This window comes from Lates calcarifer, linkage group LG9 (genome assembly GCF_001640805.2).
Source record: "Lates calcarifer isolate ASB-BC8 linkage group LG9, TLL_Latcal_v3, whole genome shotgun sequence".
NCBI lineage: Eukaryota > Metazoa > Chordata > Actinopteri > Centropomidae > Lates > Lates calcarifer.
The window spans coordinates 1,264,312-1,283,232 of record NC_066841.1 but is presented as its reverse complement, the minus strand read 5'-3'; the positions used below and the strand labels follow the sequence as shown (position 1 = coordinate 1,283,232).

The window sequence follows — 18,921 nt, the reverse complement described above, 5'->3', positions numbered from 1 at the left end:
CTGAAAGAAGGAGTCAGTTGATCTAAAGCTGGACCAGCAGTTCTTTTCAAGCAAAAATACGTCAAAAGCCTTGAAAATGTTAAGATTAGCTGCTGTTCTTTGTCTTAAACTGAGTATTTTTTTAAGCTGTGTTGGAACAAAACGAGCAATTTTAATGTCACTGTGTGTTCTAGGAACATTTTTCACTATTTGCTAACATTTTATACACAAAACAATCAAGAAAATAAAAGTCCAATTAACTGGTAAAGAAAATAATCATGAGTTGTATCCCTGAACTCAATAACCCTTTATTACATAACTCCATGTAATAAAGGGTTGTCAGAGAAATCAAAAATATAACTGAATACATGAACAAGTAAATCTCTTGAAAATGGAGTGTACATTGAATTAACAGCTTTATAATTTTACTTTATGCAAAAACATCTCAGTAAATTAAACATCTTTAAACTTCTGTTTATCTCTCATTCATATTTACTCATATTTATTTGTCATATTTGTAGTTCTAAAATGATTGCTCTTTCTTCACCCTTTGTTTTGACCTCATTCTGTATTATTTTATTATCTGGTATTGTTTATGGATTTTTTTTTTGTCTCATTTATTTTTATTTAACAAATAGAATAAAATAAGATTGTAAAAGATTAACAGAAATGTTCAGTTATTAAATTTAAAGTAAAAAATAAATTAAGTTTGAATTTATTTAATAGACAAATTGGTGGTAGAGGAAAGTTTATGGGCTATTTCTTTCATGCTACTTTATGATGATTTAACTAAGAATATTGTTTATATATGCGTTTTTATTTATGACATGTCTGATAATACTTTATATTTTGTCAGATTCAGGACTCCATACGTGACATGCAGGTTGATCTCATTAATGCTGCTGCTGCTTCATTTTAACCAAAAGAAAAAAACCTGATAGTGTGTCTGCCCTCGAGCCTTAACTGAACCATTTCCAAGTATTTCCACGAACGCGACAGGACTTCCGGTGTTGTTTTGTTAGGTAATGTGACACCTGTGGTTTTGGGGGCGGGGCTTTGTTAACCGAGAGCGGAGCTCGTCTAGGTGTGGCCTGGATTGTTTTTATCAGCGGCAGCAGTTTCAGGTGAAACATTTCAGGTGAGGCAGAGCGGAGAGGACTCGCGCGCAGCGACAGGTGAGTGTGTCGGCTTCACTTTTTGTGGGATCAGGAGCAGGAACACCTGCGACTCGCTGGGTTTAAATCTCTAATGACTTGTTACCTGTAGCTACAGCAGACTCAGGTGTGTTGTTGGATACGCTTTAGATCAATTATCTCCTGAGCAGCAACAACACCGAGGAAACATGCAGGGTTGTTGAAAACAGCTTCAGGTGGTTGCGGGTGTTCACAGTCAGAAACATTTGTAGGTTTATATGTTTACTGATGAGATAGAAAGTTAAATGATGTTTCAGAGGCTGACTTTGGAAATGGACGTTTAATCTCACGCAGTTTGTCTGATTTCAAAATAAAGCTTAAACATTCGATTAATTGATTTGACAAGTGACAAATTTGCTGCAGTAAAATGACATTTGTGATTATTAATCAAATAAATAATCCTCAGATTACTTGATAATGTAAATGAATCGTTAGTTGCAGCCATGGTTATCACATAAATCTGTTCTAATGATAGAAATCTTGTTGCAGATTCTTTTCTCAGGGCAGCATCCAGTGGATTCAGCAGAAATGTCCTCCAGGCCCAACGGGAGTCCACCTCCCTATGAGTCAGATGGATAGTAAGTCTATCTCTGAATATAAAGTGAACCGTCCTCTTATTGATGAGCTACAGAACAGACTGTATGTGAACACCTTAAATATGGAAGCAAAGAAAGGCCTCAACCATTTGACTTTTTCCTGGATTGAGTTTATGTGTCTTCTACTACAAAACTCATGTAATTTCTGTGTTTATGTTCTTTTATTTTACAGTAACGCCCCCCCGCAGCCGGCCTACTCTTACTACCCAGATGACGAGTTCCAGCACTTCTACCGCTGGACGTCTCCACCGGGCATCCTCAAAATCATGGCCATCATAGTCATCGTGCTGTGCGTCGCCATATTTGCTTGTGTCGCCTCCACTCTGGCGTGGGACACTCAGGGAGGCCTGGCTGGCTTTGGGGGTATCGGGGGCTACGGGGGAGGCTACGGGGGAGGCTATGGAGGAAGTTATGGAGGAACGTATGGCGGCGGATACGGCACCTTTGGAGGCGGCGCGTACGGAGCTGGAAATAACTACGGCTACGGTGGAATCGGAGGGAACTACACCGACCCCCGATCGGGCAAAGGGTTTATCATTGCCATGGCAGCCATCATCTTCATCGCCTGCCTGGTCATCTTCATCATCATTGTGTCCCACCAGAGCCTATCAGAGAGCAGGAGGTTCTACTTAGCAGTGGTGATCATCTGTGCCATCCTGGCGCTGCTGATGCTAATAGCCTCCATAGTGTACTTGATGGCGGTGAACCCCATGGCCCAGTCCTCTGGGTCCGTCTATGCCAACCAGATTGCCGGCCTGTGTGCCCAGTACCAACAACCACAGGTTTCAGGAGTGTTCGTCAACCAGTACCTCTACCACTACTGTGTGGTGGAGCCACAAGAGGTGAGCACACACACATCTGACTCCTGTACCTGCTCAGGAGGAGTCGTTTCTTTTTCGTAACCCAGAGCGTGCTCTGTCATTTCAGGCCATCGCTGTGGTGTTCGGGTTCCTGGTCGCCATCGCCCTGATCATCATGCTCGTCTTTGCTCTGAAAACTCGGCAGAAGATCAGAAGCTACGGCAAGAGCAACATTTTGTGGAAGAGAGTGAAGGTTGTCGACGAGATGGCGCCACCTCAGGATGTAGAGGCGTGGGTGAGTGGCAGTGTGTTGAACCGTTCAGCCTGGGGATGAAACAATCAGTCGACTGACAGAAAAGTCATTGGCAACTTTTGATAATCAGCATATTGTGCGTCCTGTGTGAGGATTTGCTGTTTTTCTATGATTTAGAACAAAATATTTTGGGTTTTTGAACACTGAACACTTTACCTTGGACTGTGGGAAACTCGAGAGGCCACATTTTCCACCATTTTATGATATTTTATAGACTAAATTATTATTTTCATGATGGATTAATCTGCAGAAAAAACTTGTGACAACTGTGCCCAACAAAAACCAGTGATATCCAGTTTATAGTTTATTAAAAAAAAGCAGCAAATCCTTGGAAAACAGTCGTAGAGCTACAACAATTCATCAGTTATCTGACAGAAATCCATCATCACCTGTTTATTGGAATATAATTGAAGCTCCTCACATGTGAGGATTTTGCTTTTCTTGGTTGTATGCGACAGTAAACTTCAGACAAAACAAATCGTGTTCCCTCAGTGAACTGATACTGTGTAGAAGTAAAATCAAGAGAAGCTAACATAGCTGATCCTTTGAGCCTTCGTCAGATACAAATGTCCTTGAAGCACAGCAGTGGATGTGTGTGTGTTTGTGTGTCAGCTGATGTCGTACAACCGGTTTGGTCGGAGTCACTTGTCTGTCGGAGGGGGAGGGGAAATTTGGTGCAACAAGCTCCTGCTTTGTCGTTTGCCTGCTTGGTTTCAAGGTGTGGCGTGTTCACGGGTGACAGTTTCAACCTCATGCAGACATGTCATAAAGCTGGGAAAACTCCAGCAGTAAAAACCTGGACTTCTCCCTCTCAGTGTAGTCAGGCTTTTAAAATTCAGAATGTACATTTCTTGATGAATCATTCTTTCTGAGGCTATTTTCAGAGGTGTTTTGCAACAACTCTCACACCTGACATACCCCCCTAGTAAGCAGTGATGAGTAGGTGAGTCATTTTGTCGATAGTCTGAAGTCATGATGGCATTCAGCTGGACCATGTTCCTGCAGAGGAAGAGGAAGAACAGGTTGGACTGGTGTTCTGAACCGTAAAGCTCACCAGTTAGCACACCGTAACATGATACTGGGAACCAGAGGCCATTTCACTGGAGCTTGTGGGAACCCGTCTGAAAGCGCTGAGGCGGTGTGATCAGAGCGACCTGCAGCACATACATGTAGACTGTTGTTTTGGAGGTGTGCAGCAGGGTGTAGCTCAGCTGTGTCACATATTTTCAGAGGACAAGTCCATGCAGGCTGATCATACCAGAGCTGTGTCTGTTGGAGGAAGCCACCTGTCAAATGGTCCCTTACTTTTTAAATGTAGATTTTCAGTAGTTAGAGCTGCAGCTAATGATTATTTTCAGTTGTTTGATCAATAAAACATCAGGAAATGGTGAAAAGTGTCAGTTCTAATCAATGGCAAAGCATCAAATCGTCATGTTTGATTTGCAGGAACTATGTTTGCTTAAAAATGTCTTTTTGTCGTTTGATTAATGGACTAATCCTCACAGCTCTGGTGCAGTTCAGCGCTGTCAGGCTGTGATGTAGATATGTATTGTTTAGTTATGTTGCTAACGTGTGTAATTGTTTTCCTCCTGAAGGTGAACAATGTGTCCGTCGTCCCTGAGGAGCTCCCAATGTCAGACTACCCTGAGAAGCTGAGAAGCTCCAGGACTTACCTGGACGACGAGAGCAACTACGACAAACCCCCGTTCGACTACTCCCCACAGTGAGTACACTGACAGAGAGGGAGCGCACTGTGCTAAACAACAGCACTGATAACAGGGTGTGTGTTTAATGCAGTGTGTGCCAGTGACCTGCAGAGGGCAGTATAAAGAGAGTCACACCGTGGAGGAAGAACTGAGATCGAGTATTGGCATCAAAATATACTGAAAATACCAGAAGTAAAAGTATTCATGATGCAGAATGTCCCAGAATAATGTATAATATATTAATGTATTGTAATTATTGATGAATTAATGTACACATCACTTTAATGTTGCAGCTGGTAAATCTTAATAATCTATAATAACAAATTGTTTTTTATTTCTTGATTTTATTTTAAGCATTTTTTATTATAAGTAGGAGAAAAAGGGGATACAAGTTAAGTCCAAGTATCTCAAAAGTGTACCTGAGTACAGTACAGGAGTAAATGTATCTAGTTACTTTCCACCACTGGGTAACAGTAGCACAATATAGAACTACTACCTTATAAATAAAAGTACAGAAGTGTTATCAGAAAAAAGCACAAAAGCAAAAAGTACCTCAGAGATGTACTCAAGTACAAGTCTTTGAGTAAATGTACTTAGTTACTTTCAGAGTCAGAGTGAGTTTAACAGCAGCTCAGTTTTCTATAAAAGAGAATCCAGGTAAATTTCAGCAGGTGGACAGACCACACCCAGTCAGACGGTCAGTGACATACTGACGGCTCGGGCTGGTTTTCTTCACACTGCTGCTCTCTGAAAACCTGCTGCAACTTGTTGCTGTGATGTTGTTTTCTCTTTTCACTGCAATAAGGATATTCAGCGAAAACACCCAGAAGACACCAGTGCTGTTATCACACACTGCTGCGTATGTGTGACTTTAGATGTTAAACTTCAGACAGAGACAGCAAAATGTTTTTCCTGAGCAACAGCACACTGAAAAACGACACTTTGTTTGCGTTATAGATTTTATTTAGTCACTTTGCTGGGGTGAAGACACTGAAAACCAGCTTTTCTTTACTGTGCAATGTGGATTTAAATCTAAAGCAGGACTGGAACTAATGATTATTTTGGTTGTTGATTAATTTCCTGAAGCTCAAGGTGATGTCTTTAAATACCTTGTTCTGTCTAAAACCCAAAGAGATTCAGTTAAATCTCCCGTAAGACAAAATGAGGCAGCAAATTCTCTTTTTGCTTAAAAAACGACCTGCAGTCGCAGCAGAATATCAGTTCTTCAGCCACTTGTTTCAGCTTTAATCTAAATAGCAGCTGTTTAAATTCATAATGCATCATGAGTCACATCCTCCTCCTCCAACACTGAAACTATGTGAGAAATGTTTGTGCTGATGAGGAAACGAGAGAGACACTGCACATACCTGAAGGTAACAGGAAGTCACTGTTGACCTGTTTACTCATCCGAGTTAAATGCCAGATGAGAAATCAGGCTGTAATTTACTTCCTCCTACGTCAAAGGAAAGTTACTGAAGAGCAGTGAATCTGAATCTGATGTTTGACATGGATTTATCATCATCTCCACCTGGTCAAACAACAGACTCTGTGGCTCTGCTGCTGTCTCTGTCGATGAAATGAAGGAACCTGAAAATGAAAGCTCTGTATTTGTCCTTCGTCCCACAGGCCTCCAGTGGAACACGACGCTCCTGTGCAGAACTCCGCTCCTTACAGCAGTAACTCAGACGTGCCCAGCTCGGCTGGACGGCCCAAGAAGAGACGCCGACCTCGTCGCGCTGACGGACAGGACTACGACACCGACTACAACTCCTCAGGAGACGAGCTGGACGACAACGACTTCGACAGGTATGAAGATGTTCAGCTGCTGATGCAGAGCAGTCAGCGGTGGAAGTTCACACAACAACTTGTATCAAGAACTTTTTAGAAATGAGTGCAAGAATCTTAAATGTTTGCATTGTGCAAAATGTTCTCAAGAAACTCTTCCCCCTTCGTTGTCTTCTTCAGTGAATTTCCTCCGATAGTAAACGAGCAGGAGCGCAACGACTACAAGCGCGAGTTTGACCGCGACCACCTGGAGTACAAGGACCTGCAGGCAGAGCTGGACGCCATCAACAAGGATCTGTCCGAGGTGGACAGAGAGCTGGACGAGCTGGAGGAGGGAAGCCCACAGTACCTGGTGAGAGTTTACAGGAACCACCTGAACTGAACATCATCTTTTAATTCAGATTGTGTTGGTTTGTGTCTGATAAATCGTTGCTGTGCTCTTTAACAGGATGCTTTGGATGAGTACAACAGGATAAAGAACATTAAAAAGGTAAACGGATCTAAAAACTTCAGGATCCACACAGTCCTTTAACTAATATCATTATTTTTTCTAACACGCCTCCCTTCGTTCCCACAGTCTGCAGATTATCAGGTGAAGAAGCGCCGGTGTAAATATCTGAAGTCCAAACTGAACCACATCAAGAAGATGGTCAGCGATTTCGACCGCAGGGCCTGAACAAATCTGGGTGGATTTACGTGCCTGTCCTAGACGGGACAGAGGGGACTAAAACTGGGTTTGGCACTGCCGGGGTGGGGACTCTGACCACAGCAGATCGTAGAGGACGGAGCTGCACTGGTCAACATCGAACACAAGCTACCGAAGTCTGTCTGAGCTGATAGCTGGTGAAACTCTCTTAAATATTGTTTGTACTTTGGAAGAACAGAACACCAATACTGTGTCGTGTATTAAACCATTGTTTGTATTATAAGTATCACCTGACATAGATACTGTTACATGTATTTATTTTACCCAATGTGATCTGAATATAATTGTGTAGTAGAGATGTTCTCCTACTAGACTGTTAAATAATAGTAATACAAATTGATACATAATCCCTGTTTGTTTTTTATGGCTCTTACTCTTTTAATCCTCGTTTTTAATCCGTTCTCTTTTTTAAATCTGCAACATTAACATGTAAATAAGTGGGAAATGTTTTTATTGTCTCTAGCTGTTTAAGGAAGTAATTTCATGTGTGTTTCATACAGACATTTTTAAATGAATCATGCATGTTTAATGCATAGTGATGTACTTTTACGGTGATGTTTTTATGAGAATAAATTCATTTATTAAACATTTTTTGTTGCTGTTGTTACACAGTGAACGTCTGTTCTTATGCTTTTCACAGATATATAAGAGACTCGCATCCAAAAACATTGGAAAATCAAAAAAATACCAGTTATCTTTTAAAGTTTTGAAGTGTTGGATGCAGTTCCTTTTCCTGCCAATAGGCTCACACTGTTCCTCTGAGAGGTGGCAGTAATGCACCAATAAAAGCAGAGAAGAAGAGGGGGGGGGGAAGGAAATGCAGGTCACATGTTTGTCAGGCCTCCAGGATTCACACAAAACATTTTGAGTTAAACTTTTGTTTCTCCACAGGAGCCTGTTCCAGAGAGCAGGTTTATTAAACTCTGACTTGACTAAAACCTGAGATTTTGTTTCCAGAGCAGCTGAGTGTCTGAGTGTGTTCACGCTGAGTTAACTGTGTGTGAGGTGAATAAGAAACAATGGATATGAATGGAGCTCCTTACTACAGTTCACCATGGCAACAGGTAAATAAAGATCAGAGCCTCCATTTTAATTCAGTGGAGCAAGAAATATTATCTTAAAATAAAAACCTGCAGCAATGAAAGAGCCTGAGCTGGAGAGAAGAGTCAGAGAGTCAACACATTTTATTCAGTGTTACACAGCAGACTTTCATTTCCTAAACGGATGAATCCTGCTGTTTTTCAGCTGTAACCTGACGAGGACAAAGTGCTGCTGCAGCAGGAGATGGAGAAAGATCAAACAGGTAAGACAGAAAGTTATTTATAAACCAGTGATTGAAGCCTAATGCTCTGACACAGGAACACACACGTTATTTCAGTGATTAGCACAATTAAAACTGGAAATACGTTTTTGGACGTCTTTATTTTTCATTTAAAAATCATGGTTCAGCAGCATTTAATGACAAATGCAGTAACTGAGATGCTGTTAAAGCGAGTTCAGACGATATGCAGCCTCTGTTCAGAAACACACTTTTAAACCACATGTAGTCCAGTTTTTAAACTGTTTCCAGCTGAAGTCCAGTCATCGTCAGGCAGCTGTCTGGTGTCCACACAGTCACAGTGTTGTCAAGAGTTTATTCTGAGGATAAATCCACAATGTGTGATGTGAGGACAGAGATCAACGTCAGCAGGACGAGTTTCCACTACACCTGCTTTCTGGAGTCCCCACAGGACAGGATCAGATGACTAGAATGAAAATTATAGTTCATGTTGTTTTGTTTTGGACCCTGTGTCCAGCTGATCAAGAAATTCAAACATTTAGCAGCTTCACATCTTTTTCTCAGGAGCCAAAACTGAGATTAAGGAGAAGAGTGAATATTGGATTTACATGCAGGTGCCAGAAACAAGACTGCAGGTTAAAGCTACACTAATCAAACAGCTGTGTGTAATGTGAACATTGTAGCTTGTAGCAACAGATCCAGAGATTTACTTCTCTTTGCTCTCTGTGATTTGTTTTTAGCTTCTTTTTTAGTTTCAGTTTTGAACCTTTAAATCTCACTTTCATCTACTCTGAGCTTCAGAAAGACGTCCCTGCTAAACCTCATGTGTGCTGCCTTTTTAACACTCAACAGACAACAGGCACAGTTAGCAGCTAGCTGGTGAACACTGTGGAGATCCAGGTATTTTTTTTCAGAAGTTAGCGAAGATCAAACTGAGCTGAAAGGAGATTAACATGCACCGTGAGGCCAGAAACACGACAACAAGTCGATGCTAATGTTGCTGTGAACCTGCTCTATGTGGCAGCTGTTTGATCAAACGTTCAGTTTTTAAGATGAAACGTGTTTAGATGTGTTTTCAGTTTGCACTCTTGTCCTCCTTTGGCAAAAAATATCCTTTAAGGAAGAGTTACACATAGAAGCTGCAGACTGAAGCTACGTGCACAGTGACAACACACAGCACACTGAGGCAGAGGGAGGCAACTACAGCATGTTGTTACATCCATTGGGATTTTTTGTTTTTTTATCCTCTTTGGTTTCCCTCACTGACTTCCACTGCACAGACTACATCACATGACAACACACTTTACATTAAACACACTGATGAGCGGAGCTTCAGGCTGTGGTTTTGAACTGTTCGGTCTGCATCGAGTGTCTCCGCAGCAGCATCCTCCTGGTCATTTCTTTGGGGTGTCCAGGAGGAGCAGAGGGAAGGAAACTTTTTAGGCCAAACTCTCTCTCACAGAAACCACCGGCGGCACCGGAGCCACAGTTGTAAACGTTGAGGACAGGAGCGTTGGCTGAGTTGAGGGTCAGAGGTGGCAGAGACCTCGGCCTGGCCTGGGAGCTGTGGTCCAACAAGTAGGCGCCAGACCCTCTGCGCTCGAACCCAGACAGCACTCTCCTGCTCGGGCCCGAGGTCGACGAGGACTCCCTGGAGCCCAGCGTGCTGGAGCAGCGTAACGGCGCCAGCCTCTTACCCTCTGTTGGATCTTTTGTTCTCTGCTCTTCAGGGAGATTTTGGATGTCTACGGCGAGCTGGGGGTCGGAGCTGTAGATGTCTGCACCGAGCTTGCGCCTCTGGATGATGCTATGGAGGCTTGACGAGGCCATGCTGTGAAGTGGAGTGCTGTGGTTTTTGCCGGCGGACAGGGAGGAGGAGGAGGAGGAAGAGGGGGGGACAGTATCTGCTCCGAGGTTTTCAGAGTGGAGGTTAGGGTGTGAGGCAGAGTGGGAAGATAGGAGACCTGGTAAAGATATCTTTTGTCCTGCGTGTTGGGCACAATCATTCTTGGCGTCTCCTACTCCTTTATCCCTCGCCAGTCTTCCTTCATACCATTTGAAGTTGTCAGAATTTGTGTCCCCGTCCAGTTTGGGAACTCTAAAAGAGAGGTCCTCGGTTTGGTTCAAGTCTGGGCCGTTTTGTGAAGACGAGGCTGCGTGAGGCTGCTGGGCGAGCAGAGAAGCCGGGATCTTTAACCAGGGCTCGGAGTTCAACCTCAGGAGTCCGTTTGTCGCCACTTGGCCGAGCCCTCGATACCGTGAAGGGGAGCAGGGATGGGAGCTTACACCACAGGACTGGCCTTCTTTAAAGGAGAAGACGGGCCTTGGGGGACACAGGGAGGAGGAGGTGCACTGGGGGGAGGTGATGAGCTGAATTTCAGAGGGAGATGCAGGAGCTGCTGATGTTACTTTGTCCGTCTGATCAAGAGGACCGAGGGGGGGCATGCTGAGGTACTGCTTGGCCTGCAGTTTCCCACATGGGAATTTGTCAGTGGTTATGATGATCACCTCCTTCCCCTTGGCTTTGCAAGTGTCAAGCAGCAGCTTCAGGACCTTCCAGTCTCCAGCCATGACGGCGTAGACCAGCGCTGACGTCCCGGACTGATCCTCCAGGCTAATGTCCGCCCCGCTGGCCAGGAGCAGGGACACCACCTCAGACCCGGCCTGCTCCCGGCAGGCGTGCATCAGCGCAGAGCGACCCTCCTTGTCCTGGATGTCGGGGTCCGCTCCTTTCTCCAGGAGGAACTGGACCAGCTTGACCCGGCTGGCGCTCTGGGCGTCACTGTGCTGGGTCCTGCAGGCCACCATCAGGGGCGTCTGGCCTTGGCTGTCGCTCTCATTGATGTAAGCCCCCCCCTCCAGGAGCAGACGCGTGAGTCGCAGGCGACGGAGGAAGACTGCTTTTAGTAAGGGGTTACCTGAATCCATCGCTACCCCGGAGTTACAGCCCTCTCCCTCCATCACTCTCAGTCCTGTGGAGATGTCGTAGATGTAGCTCTGTGGAAAACAACACAACACTTTTAGTGAATTATACACAAGTAATTTAAGGTTGATGTTAAATCCCTGCTTACTTTCAAACTGATGAGATATACTCTGTAGTTTGGGGATTTGAAAGGCAGAACATATAGAATTCTTGTCTTTTATTGTTGCAGATCCATTCAACAGTCCTTTTTCATGCACTTGTCCTCTGCAGCACCAGCAGACGCAGCCACTTTCTATCAGCCTTTGTGCTGTTTGTCCTTGGTTCTCTGTGTTAAGGCAGATAAGGTGGCAGTTACCAATATCTCAGGCAGTAACATAAAATTTTCCTGTGTGAGTCACAGACTGCTAAACTCCAACACAGCGAGGATTTACATCTAGAAAGGGAAGAAGTGCGTTTGTTTGCCTGTAGACACACCCAACACCCAAAGACCAGTCATAAGTGACTAAATGAAAATAAACTTCAGCTCATATTTAAAGACAAAAACAGAGTAAAATCTGTGTAATGCCCCTTTAAACATGTAAATACAGTGAAATCTCTCCGCTGTGTGTCTGTAGAAGTGTCCTCAGGATCAGTTTAGATGCTCTACAACAAGCAGACAAACAGTGTTTTCTGTTTTCTGCTTCATCCTGCTGCTGCCGTCAGCGTCACGTCATCACTCAACATTACTGAGCTCTTTTCTGCTGGCAGACACTCATGTCCGAGACAAAACACCACCTGCACCATGTTTAACAGATGAGGTGGAGGTGGTGTGCCTTCAGTTAGGCCTTTTCTTTTTTTGGTCAGCAGGTTCCTCTCTCCATCGCTGAGCACAGTTCAGTCTGCAGGTTCTTACTGGACGATATCTTGAACGCTATGGACGCATGTTCTTCTCATGATGGTAGATTTCTTACAGCTATTGGATGGATTTGTATTTGTATACAGATGTTGATGTTCCCCAGAGGATGAATCCTAGTCACTTTGGTAATCCTCTGACCTTTCCTCTAGCGCCACCACATGAGGTTAAGATTTGTGGTTTTTAGTGAAGTATGTTGACAGTTTCAGACGTTCATGTTCCCCTCAGGATGAATTGTAATGACTTTGTTTTGCTTTGGTGATTCTCTGACTGTTCATGCAGCCCCATCATCAGATCAGTACTTTGATTTTTAGCCAATGATATTAGCATGCTAACAAACCAAGCTAAGATGGGGAACACTAATTATCTTGATTTAGTCTTGTCGCTGTGATGAATGTTAAAGCTAAAGCTAAAGAGTTGCTAGCATGGCTGTAGTCTCTTTGTGCAGAACCAAATCACATCAGACCTTTGGTTTTAGTCACTTTAGCAAGTTCTGATCCTTCGTCTGTGATCTCCTTATTAAACTCATCACTTCTTTACAGTAAATCTTTGACAGCAGAATCCAAACAGTAGCAGAGGAACATTCACATCTTTAATTAAACAGAACTCAGTCTGCATTCAAAAAAGCATTATCAGCAAAATACACTTAAAGTATAGAAGTTAAAGTGGCCACTATGATGTCAGTTATGTTGTTATATATAATATCTCTAATGCAGTATAGTTGGTTGGTTATTCCCTCTTAATTAGATTAAATTAAGCAAGTAAAGTACATGTACCTCAGAATTGTACACATGTACTTGTACTTTCTAACATTTTGGCTTCATTCTGATTTTTTAGCTTCACTGGTTTTGACATTTCTGTGTCGTCATGTTGGGAAAAGCAACAGACTTTATGCAAATTTCACACCTCGATTCAGCTCTAGACTTTTCTATCACCGCTCTTTTGTGCATGAAGTAAACACTCCTCTCCAAGAATCATTTGAACAGCTGATCATTCAACTGTACTTGGTCAGAATTCCTGCTACATCTCCTACACTGTAGTGGACACAGATGTGGATGTTAACACCGTCAGATTGAAGCTGACAGTCTGACAGTTTCCCTTCAAACCAGCGTCCTAATACTAAAGACTGCTCTGTGTGTACACTACATGTGTATATTGTGCAGTATGTTGCAGTGTTTTGTTTCCACCCTGCCTGCAGACTGTTGCCGATCGAGGGTAGAAAACTCCACTTCACCTGACCCTCGTCCTTTACAAGAGCCCGCTAACAACCACTGTGTGCGTGTTCATGGTGTGCACATGTTAGAGCTGCTCTCGAAGCACATGATGAGCACATTTTAGTCAGAACTGACTGAATACAGCGTTACGCAACAGGGAAAAATTATTATATCTTCATCCACCACAAAGCTTAACATCATCCATACGTTCAGCTTCCTTCAGAGTTATCGACCAGATTCTGTCAAGAGGTCAGATTATGGCAAAATCAAGTTGCAAACTTTGTGAGGAATTGCTGATAATAATTTAACCGGCTGTACTCACCAGCCTTCGGTCAGGATTAGTCCTCTCTCGCAGACATTTACTCTCTTGTAGCAGAGCTGCGACTGACGTCCTCTGTGACCAGGCAGTGCTGAGTTTATGTGTGTGTGCGAGCCAGAGGAGACAGCAGTCAAGGTTTCTCAGATTGTGTTTGCTCCTTGGACAAAGTACATGATGAGAGAGAGAGAGGGACACAGGCTTGTTGTCAGGCACGTCTAAGAAATGGTTAATCCATCGCAGCAGCAGCAGCAGCAGCAGCAGCAGCAGCAGAGCTCAGGAGAGTTACTGAGAGAGAGAGAGAGGGAGGGAGAACAGGAAAGGTTGACAGAGATGAACACGCAAGGTGAAGCACTATAGCAACCCAGCGCCACAGCATGTCTGATTTGTCTTTTCATTAAATGAGGTCTGATTCAGCGAAAAGCCCATTAATGGTGAAACAGCCTCGCAGCACTTTCTTTAGTTGTGTGCAGAAAGGAAAAAATTATTTTGTCCACCTTATCAATGACATCTCCATGACAACCATCAAGGAGGCCGAATGACGGCACATGTTGTAATTGTGCTAGAAGAACTGTTCTTTGTGTCTGTGTGGGAGTGTGTACGCACCTGTGCGAGAATAAGAGCCTGTGCATATACTTTGCATGCACAGGATGGAGCTTATACTGTAATATAGATAAATGTGAGTGTGCTTCTTTATTGCCGATGTGGCTTAATGTATGAAAACATAAGATACAGAGACCGAAGACGGAGGAAGAAGAAAAAGAAACCAGTTTATTCCAGTTTGTTGCTCTTCACATGACAAACTTGTGTGAATATATTTAATATGAAATAAGACTTTTACAGAGTGCTCATTAAATCTGCCCTGACCATCGTTAACCCGGCTGTTAACTGTCCAGACAGCGGTACAGGGTCTCCATCACTTTGCTGTAGCCATAGAAACACCTGTGAGTTCACAGCGCAGTTCCTAACTCCGCCACAAGATGGCAACATCTGACAGTGTTTTTTTTAAAACATGTAATCACCTTGATATCTGATAGTTTGGATTAAACCCAGGAGACAACAAACTACCATGTCATTCTCTTCAAGGAAACACATTTGGAACTTTTGTGATGAGCACGGCCACTTTGGTCCACACTGAAATATCTCAACAGTTATTGGATGGACTGTGGCTCAGACTTTTCATGCTCTCCTCAGGACGAGCCTTAACAGCGTTTATGATCCTTTGTCCAGTTCTTACCTGCAAAGCTAAAACCATCCTCAGCAGCTCATGATGGGAACCAGGAACAGATGTGTGTAACTCCTGTGTGAAAGGTTTGGTGGAAGCTGAAGTGCGGTCAGAGGAGATGGGTCGTCTATGTTACATTGTCTCGTCAAGGTTTTATTTTGTTCAACATTCAAGGTTTTGTTTTATTTGGAAGAATCTGCTTCGTTTTGTTTGCAACATTGACAAAGACCGTTATTGTGTCAGGCCTGTGTTTCAGTAAAGAAGCCTCTGTGGTTCAGCTGTGCTCGGTGTTTGAGTCCTGAATGTGATGCACAGCAGCAGAGCAGGCAGCCATTACCTGCACTTTCTCACCACTGTGAACAAGTACTCTCAGCTGGAAACAGGAGACACCCACGGGACTGTATGTTTAGCCATCATGACTAACCAGGCACCTGCTTGATTGCCCTCTTAGGGAAAGAACACACTTTTGAGTTTTTTATTTGGAGATTTTTTCTGTATACATAAGCACCATGCAGCGCTCTGAACTGCAGGTCTAAAACTGACGCTCTGCTTTGGCTGAGAGAAGAGATTTCCCATAACAGAGTGGGATGGTAGCTGACAGTGTTTACAGGTGTGTCTTGTCACATATCAACATCACTAACCCTAACCCTGAAATATTCTGCCTATGTTTTGTTTATTTGAACCTGCACCTTGTTGTATAATCACTCTATAAGGTGAGATGTTGGTAAACAGCTGTTTATTTGCACATCCAGCAGTTACAGAGCAACACGAGGATTCATGTGGAGATGTGTTTGTGTCTCACTGATGATTTTAAATCTTTTCTAGCTCTGTTTCAGTCTCCACCACCTCCTTCAGCTGCTCTCTGAGCTGAGAGTCATTAAAATGCTTTGTGAAGATGAGCTGATCATTTCTGTAGATTAATCCCAACACGTGACGCGTCTCAGCTGCAGTTCTTCGTCTGAAAACTCGCAATGAGAAACCTACATGTGTCTGAATCCTGATCCATGAACTGGTGTTGTATCCTCTTGTGTTTAGGGATTTTCCAGACAATGCATGAGGGGAAACGCTCTGCTCTTCTCTGCCGATGTGTTGATTAGCCTCAGCCGGCCGCCATCATCCCTGGACGGGACGTCACCTGCAGCAACAGGCCTGAGGTGGGAGGCGGTAGGAAAACACATCACTCAGATAAATAACCACAGCTTTATGTGCAGACCACTGGACCACAGCACTGCGGTGTTGTGGGGGGGTTGTGGGTCTCCTCTGCCATTTGCCTGGTTCCACATAGGTGCTCTCCCAAAACAACACAGAGCAGAGATGCAGAGGCAGCTGTGCATTTAGTGTGCAAAGAGATCTGCTGCGTTTGATAAAATAAACTCTGAGCAGTATATGTTCATCACACAGACAGAGCAGATGATGATCAGTAGTGTTTGGTGATTTATGTGTAGCAGGCGCACAGTCATAGTAATCCTCTTTAATCCTTCGCTGGATATATCTACAGATGAGAGCGCTGTTATTAAAGCCCCTTATGTCCCCACCCAGGACCACCCACCACCCACTGTCACTGTCACTGTCACTGCTCGTTATCACATAAAACGACGACAGATTAAAACCCAACTTTTCCCCTTCTCTTTGTTTTTCCTTTGTGTGTGTTTGTTGAAAGTCATTTTTAAGAGGAGACAGCTCAACAAACACTTTTCTACCTTTTATATAAACAACAGACGCCAACATGTTTGTCATATTTATATAAGGTTGTTAAATACTGGATCTTTACTGAAGGAAAAACAAGAGAAAAGACTCTCAGTCCGAGCCGTGCCGAGCCGTGCCGCGCCGCGCTGCACTGCGCTGTGCTCCGGGCTGTTGGAAGTGAGCAGCGTGAGTCTGATGCCCGGCTGTGATGCACTGTGTGCGTGTCCTTGCCCTCTCCTTTAACCTCACAGGGATTGTTTCTCTCTCTGTGCAGCTCCGCTCATCATATTAAGCTGCAATGAGACTTTTTCATTTGTCAGCATTGCCACTGTTTGCCTGTGGACGTGCGGGTCAGATGTGGCCTTTAATGCTCTGGAACTTGATAAGATGCGACAGGATGAGGTTAATCTACCTCAGTAGTTAATGGCTTTGGTTCACCAAGACTTTAGAGTCGCCTGTTTACCTCCAAAACTCTGGATTACATAGGTCCGGTGCCAGCAGCCTGGCAGAGAGCGGCGTTTCTGTGATTGAACCGAACCCTGTGCACAAATCAAAACCTCAGGTCACAGTTTTCACGTATCCTGTGAAATATCTCAGTGTGGCATAAACAGACGCTCCTGTTTAAAGGATGATTTCTGTTGACTCTCATGATGCCTCAGACTTTTCATTTGCTGCCACGGTAAAGGAAGAGTCAGGTCGGCGTTTTTGGTTTTTAATCTTTTAATCCAGCGCCATCAAAAAGTTTGTCTTTAGGGTGAAAACAATCTTTAAATCCAACATTTTCCCAGAATGCACAGCTCCAGTCTGCTCCTCTTCACCGGAGCGTGGCCACCACAGTTTGTAAAACTGATGTTACAGGATTCAGTCTGCTGTTAGACATCAGACGATGAAGATCTGCTGGATCAAACTTCTCAAATATACGATCTGTGTCTCTGCTGTTCTGTGGCTCCGAGTCTTTCCCTCAGCGGGCTTCATGTGCATCTGAACGTGTTTCAGGATCATGGTGGGTCAGGAGCTGACGCGTGGTCCCCCACCGGGCCCGTCCTGTTTTAACATCCCAGCGGGCACCGATCTGCACCAGCGTGGGTTTGATTATTCTCCGAGAGCCTGCTGATGTGGGCGGCACCGAGAAAGATGCACTCTGGCTTCAACTCCGAGAGTGAGTGTGTGTTTTAAACGCAGTGTGTGTGTGTGTCTTTGTCACGTCACACTGTAAAATAAAATCTCAACAGGTCAGTGCAGAGTAGAGCAGGGTTAGACTTCATCACAGTAAACTGATACTAAGCTGCCTAACAGATTAGACTGGCATCGTCTGTGTGTTATATTGTGTCTTTTGATGCTGTTCATCGGTGTGGAAGTGTGTTCTCCGTTGCACGATGTTCACAGCCTTCGGACCGTGACCACAGCTGGACCTTGACCTGACCCCGTGACTGTAGGGCGGGTGGAGAGGTGGAGGTCACAGGAACACTCCCCCCGCCCCTCACCCCTCCCTCCCCTGCTGCACAACTTCCTCCAATCAGCCACAGCACACACACACACACACACACACACACACACTGTCTACTAAAGCACTGTAACATCTGTTTGTTCTTTCAGGCAGAATGAGAGTTTCTAAACAAACACCATCCTCTGAAGCATATCACCATCTCACAGAAATAGAAACTTCTGCTTTTGTCCACCTCTCAAGCATGAGTGTGTGTGTGAGTGTGTGTGTGCACCGTGTAGCTATCTTTGTGAGGACCACGCTGAGTTTTAGAGCTTTAGTGTGAAGACGTTCTGGCCTCTCTCCACACGGCTGTTTGAGAGTTAAGACTTGGTTTTAGGGTTTGGGTTATAATGGGTTAGGGTTAGTGTTGGTACAGGGTGGATGAGGATGTGACTGTCCTCTTAAAGACTAGGAACAGTCTAAAGCTCCTCCTCCTGTTGTAGTTATGTAGCATGTGAATTCTTCAAAATGTGTTCTGTGCAGTCACAGTGACCTTTGACCTCTGACCTTCAAAATCGAACCAGTTCATCTTTAAGTCCGAAGAAATTCCCTCGAAGCAGATTCACACTCAAGTGACCTTTGACCTCTGGGCTCCAACGTCTCAACATCATGGAGTCTTCCTCTTTCTTCACTCGGTGCACCTACACTGTTCAGAACCGTTCAGAGCGATTTCAACCCTGAACCGGTTCTGATCCTGAAGAGTCAAAGAGAGGATGAGGAGAGAGCAGAGCAGCTGTGGAAGTGAACTGACGAATCAAAGCGAACACAAACCCGCGGGTGTAGATGTTTACAGACGGACTTCCTGGTACACTCCTCTGGTCC

The 18,921-nt window shown here is 44.2% G+C and overlaps 2 protein-coding genes and 1 long non-coding RNA gene across 3 annotated transcripts; 2 read left to right on the top strand and 1 right to left on the bottom strand.

Annotated features, from left to right (window-relative positions):
* Positions 1-1,034: 1,034 nt before the first annotated feature.
* On the top strand, positions 1,035-7,685 carry oclna (occludin a). Its single transcript, XM_018697365.2, has 9 exons — positions 1,035-1,154; positions 1,662-1,750; positions 1,941-2,610; positions 2,696-2,863; positions 4,477-4,604; positions 6,214-6,393; positions 6,553-6,724; positions 6,821-6,862; positions 6,950-7,685. Exons 2-9 carry the CDS (start codon positions 1,701-1,703, stop codon positions 7,046-7,048), a joined length of 1,509 nt encoding a protein of 502 aa, XP_018552881.1. The 5' UTR covers positions 1,035-1,154; positions 1,662-1,700; the 3' UTR covers positions 7,049-7,685.
* A 206-nt stretch (positions 7,686-7,891) lies between these two features.
* Positions 7,892-18,898, top strand: LOC127142783 (uncharacterized). The gene is made up of 3 exons (XR_007813838.1): positions 7,892-8,142; positions 8,324-8,381; positions 15,963-18,898. It is a non-coding gene; the product is annotated as an uncharacterized LOC127142783 (long non-coding RNA).
* On the bottom strand, positions 8,252-11,551 carry ankrd34ba (ankyrin repeat domain 34Ba). The gene has a single exon (XM_018697382.2). The coding sequence runs from the start codon at positions 11,316-11,318 to the stop codon at positions 9,690-9,692; it is 1,629 nt and encodes a 542-aa protein (XP_018552898.1). The 5' UTR covers positions 11,319-11,551; the 3' UTR covers positions 8,252-9,689.
* Positions 18,899-18,921: the final 23 nt, after the last annotated feature.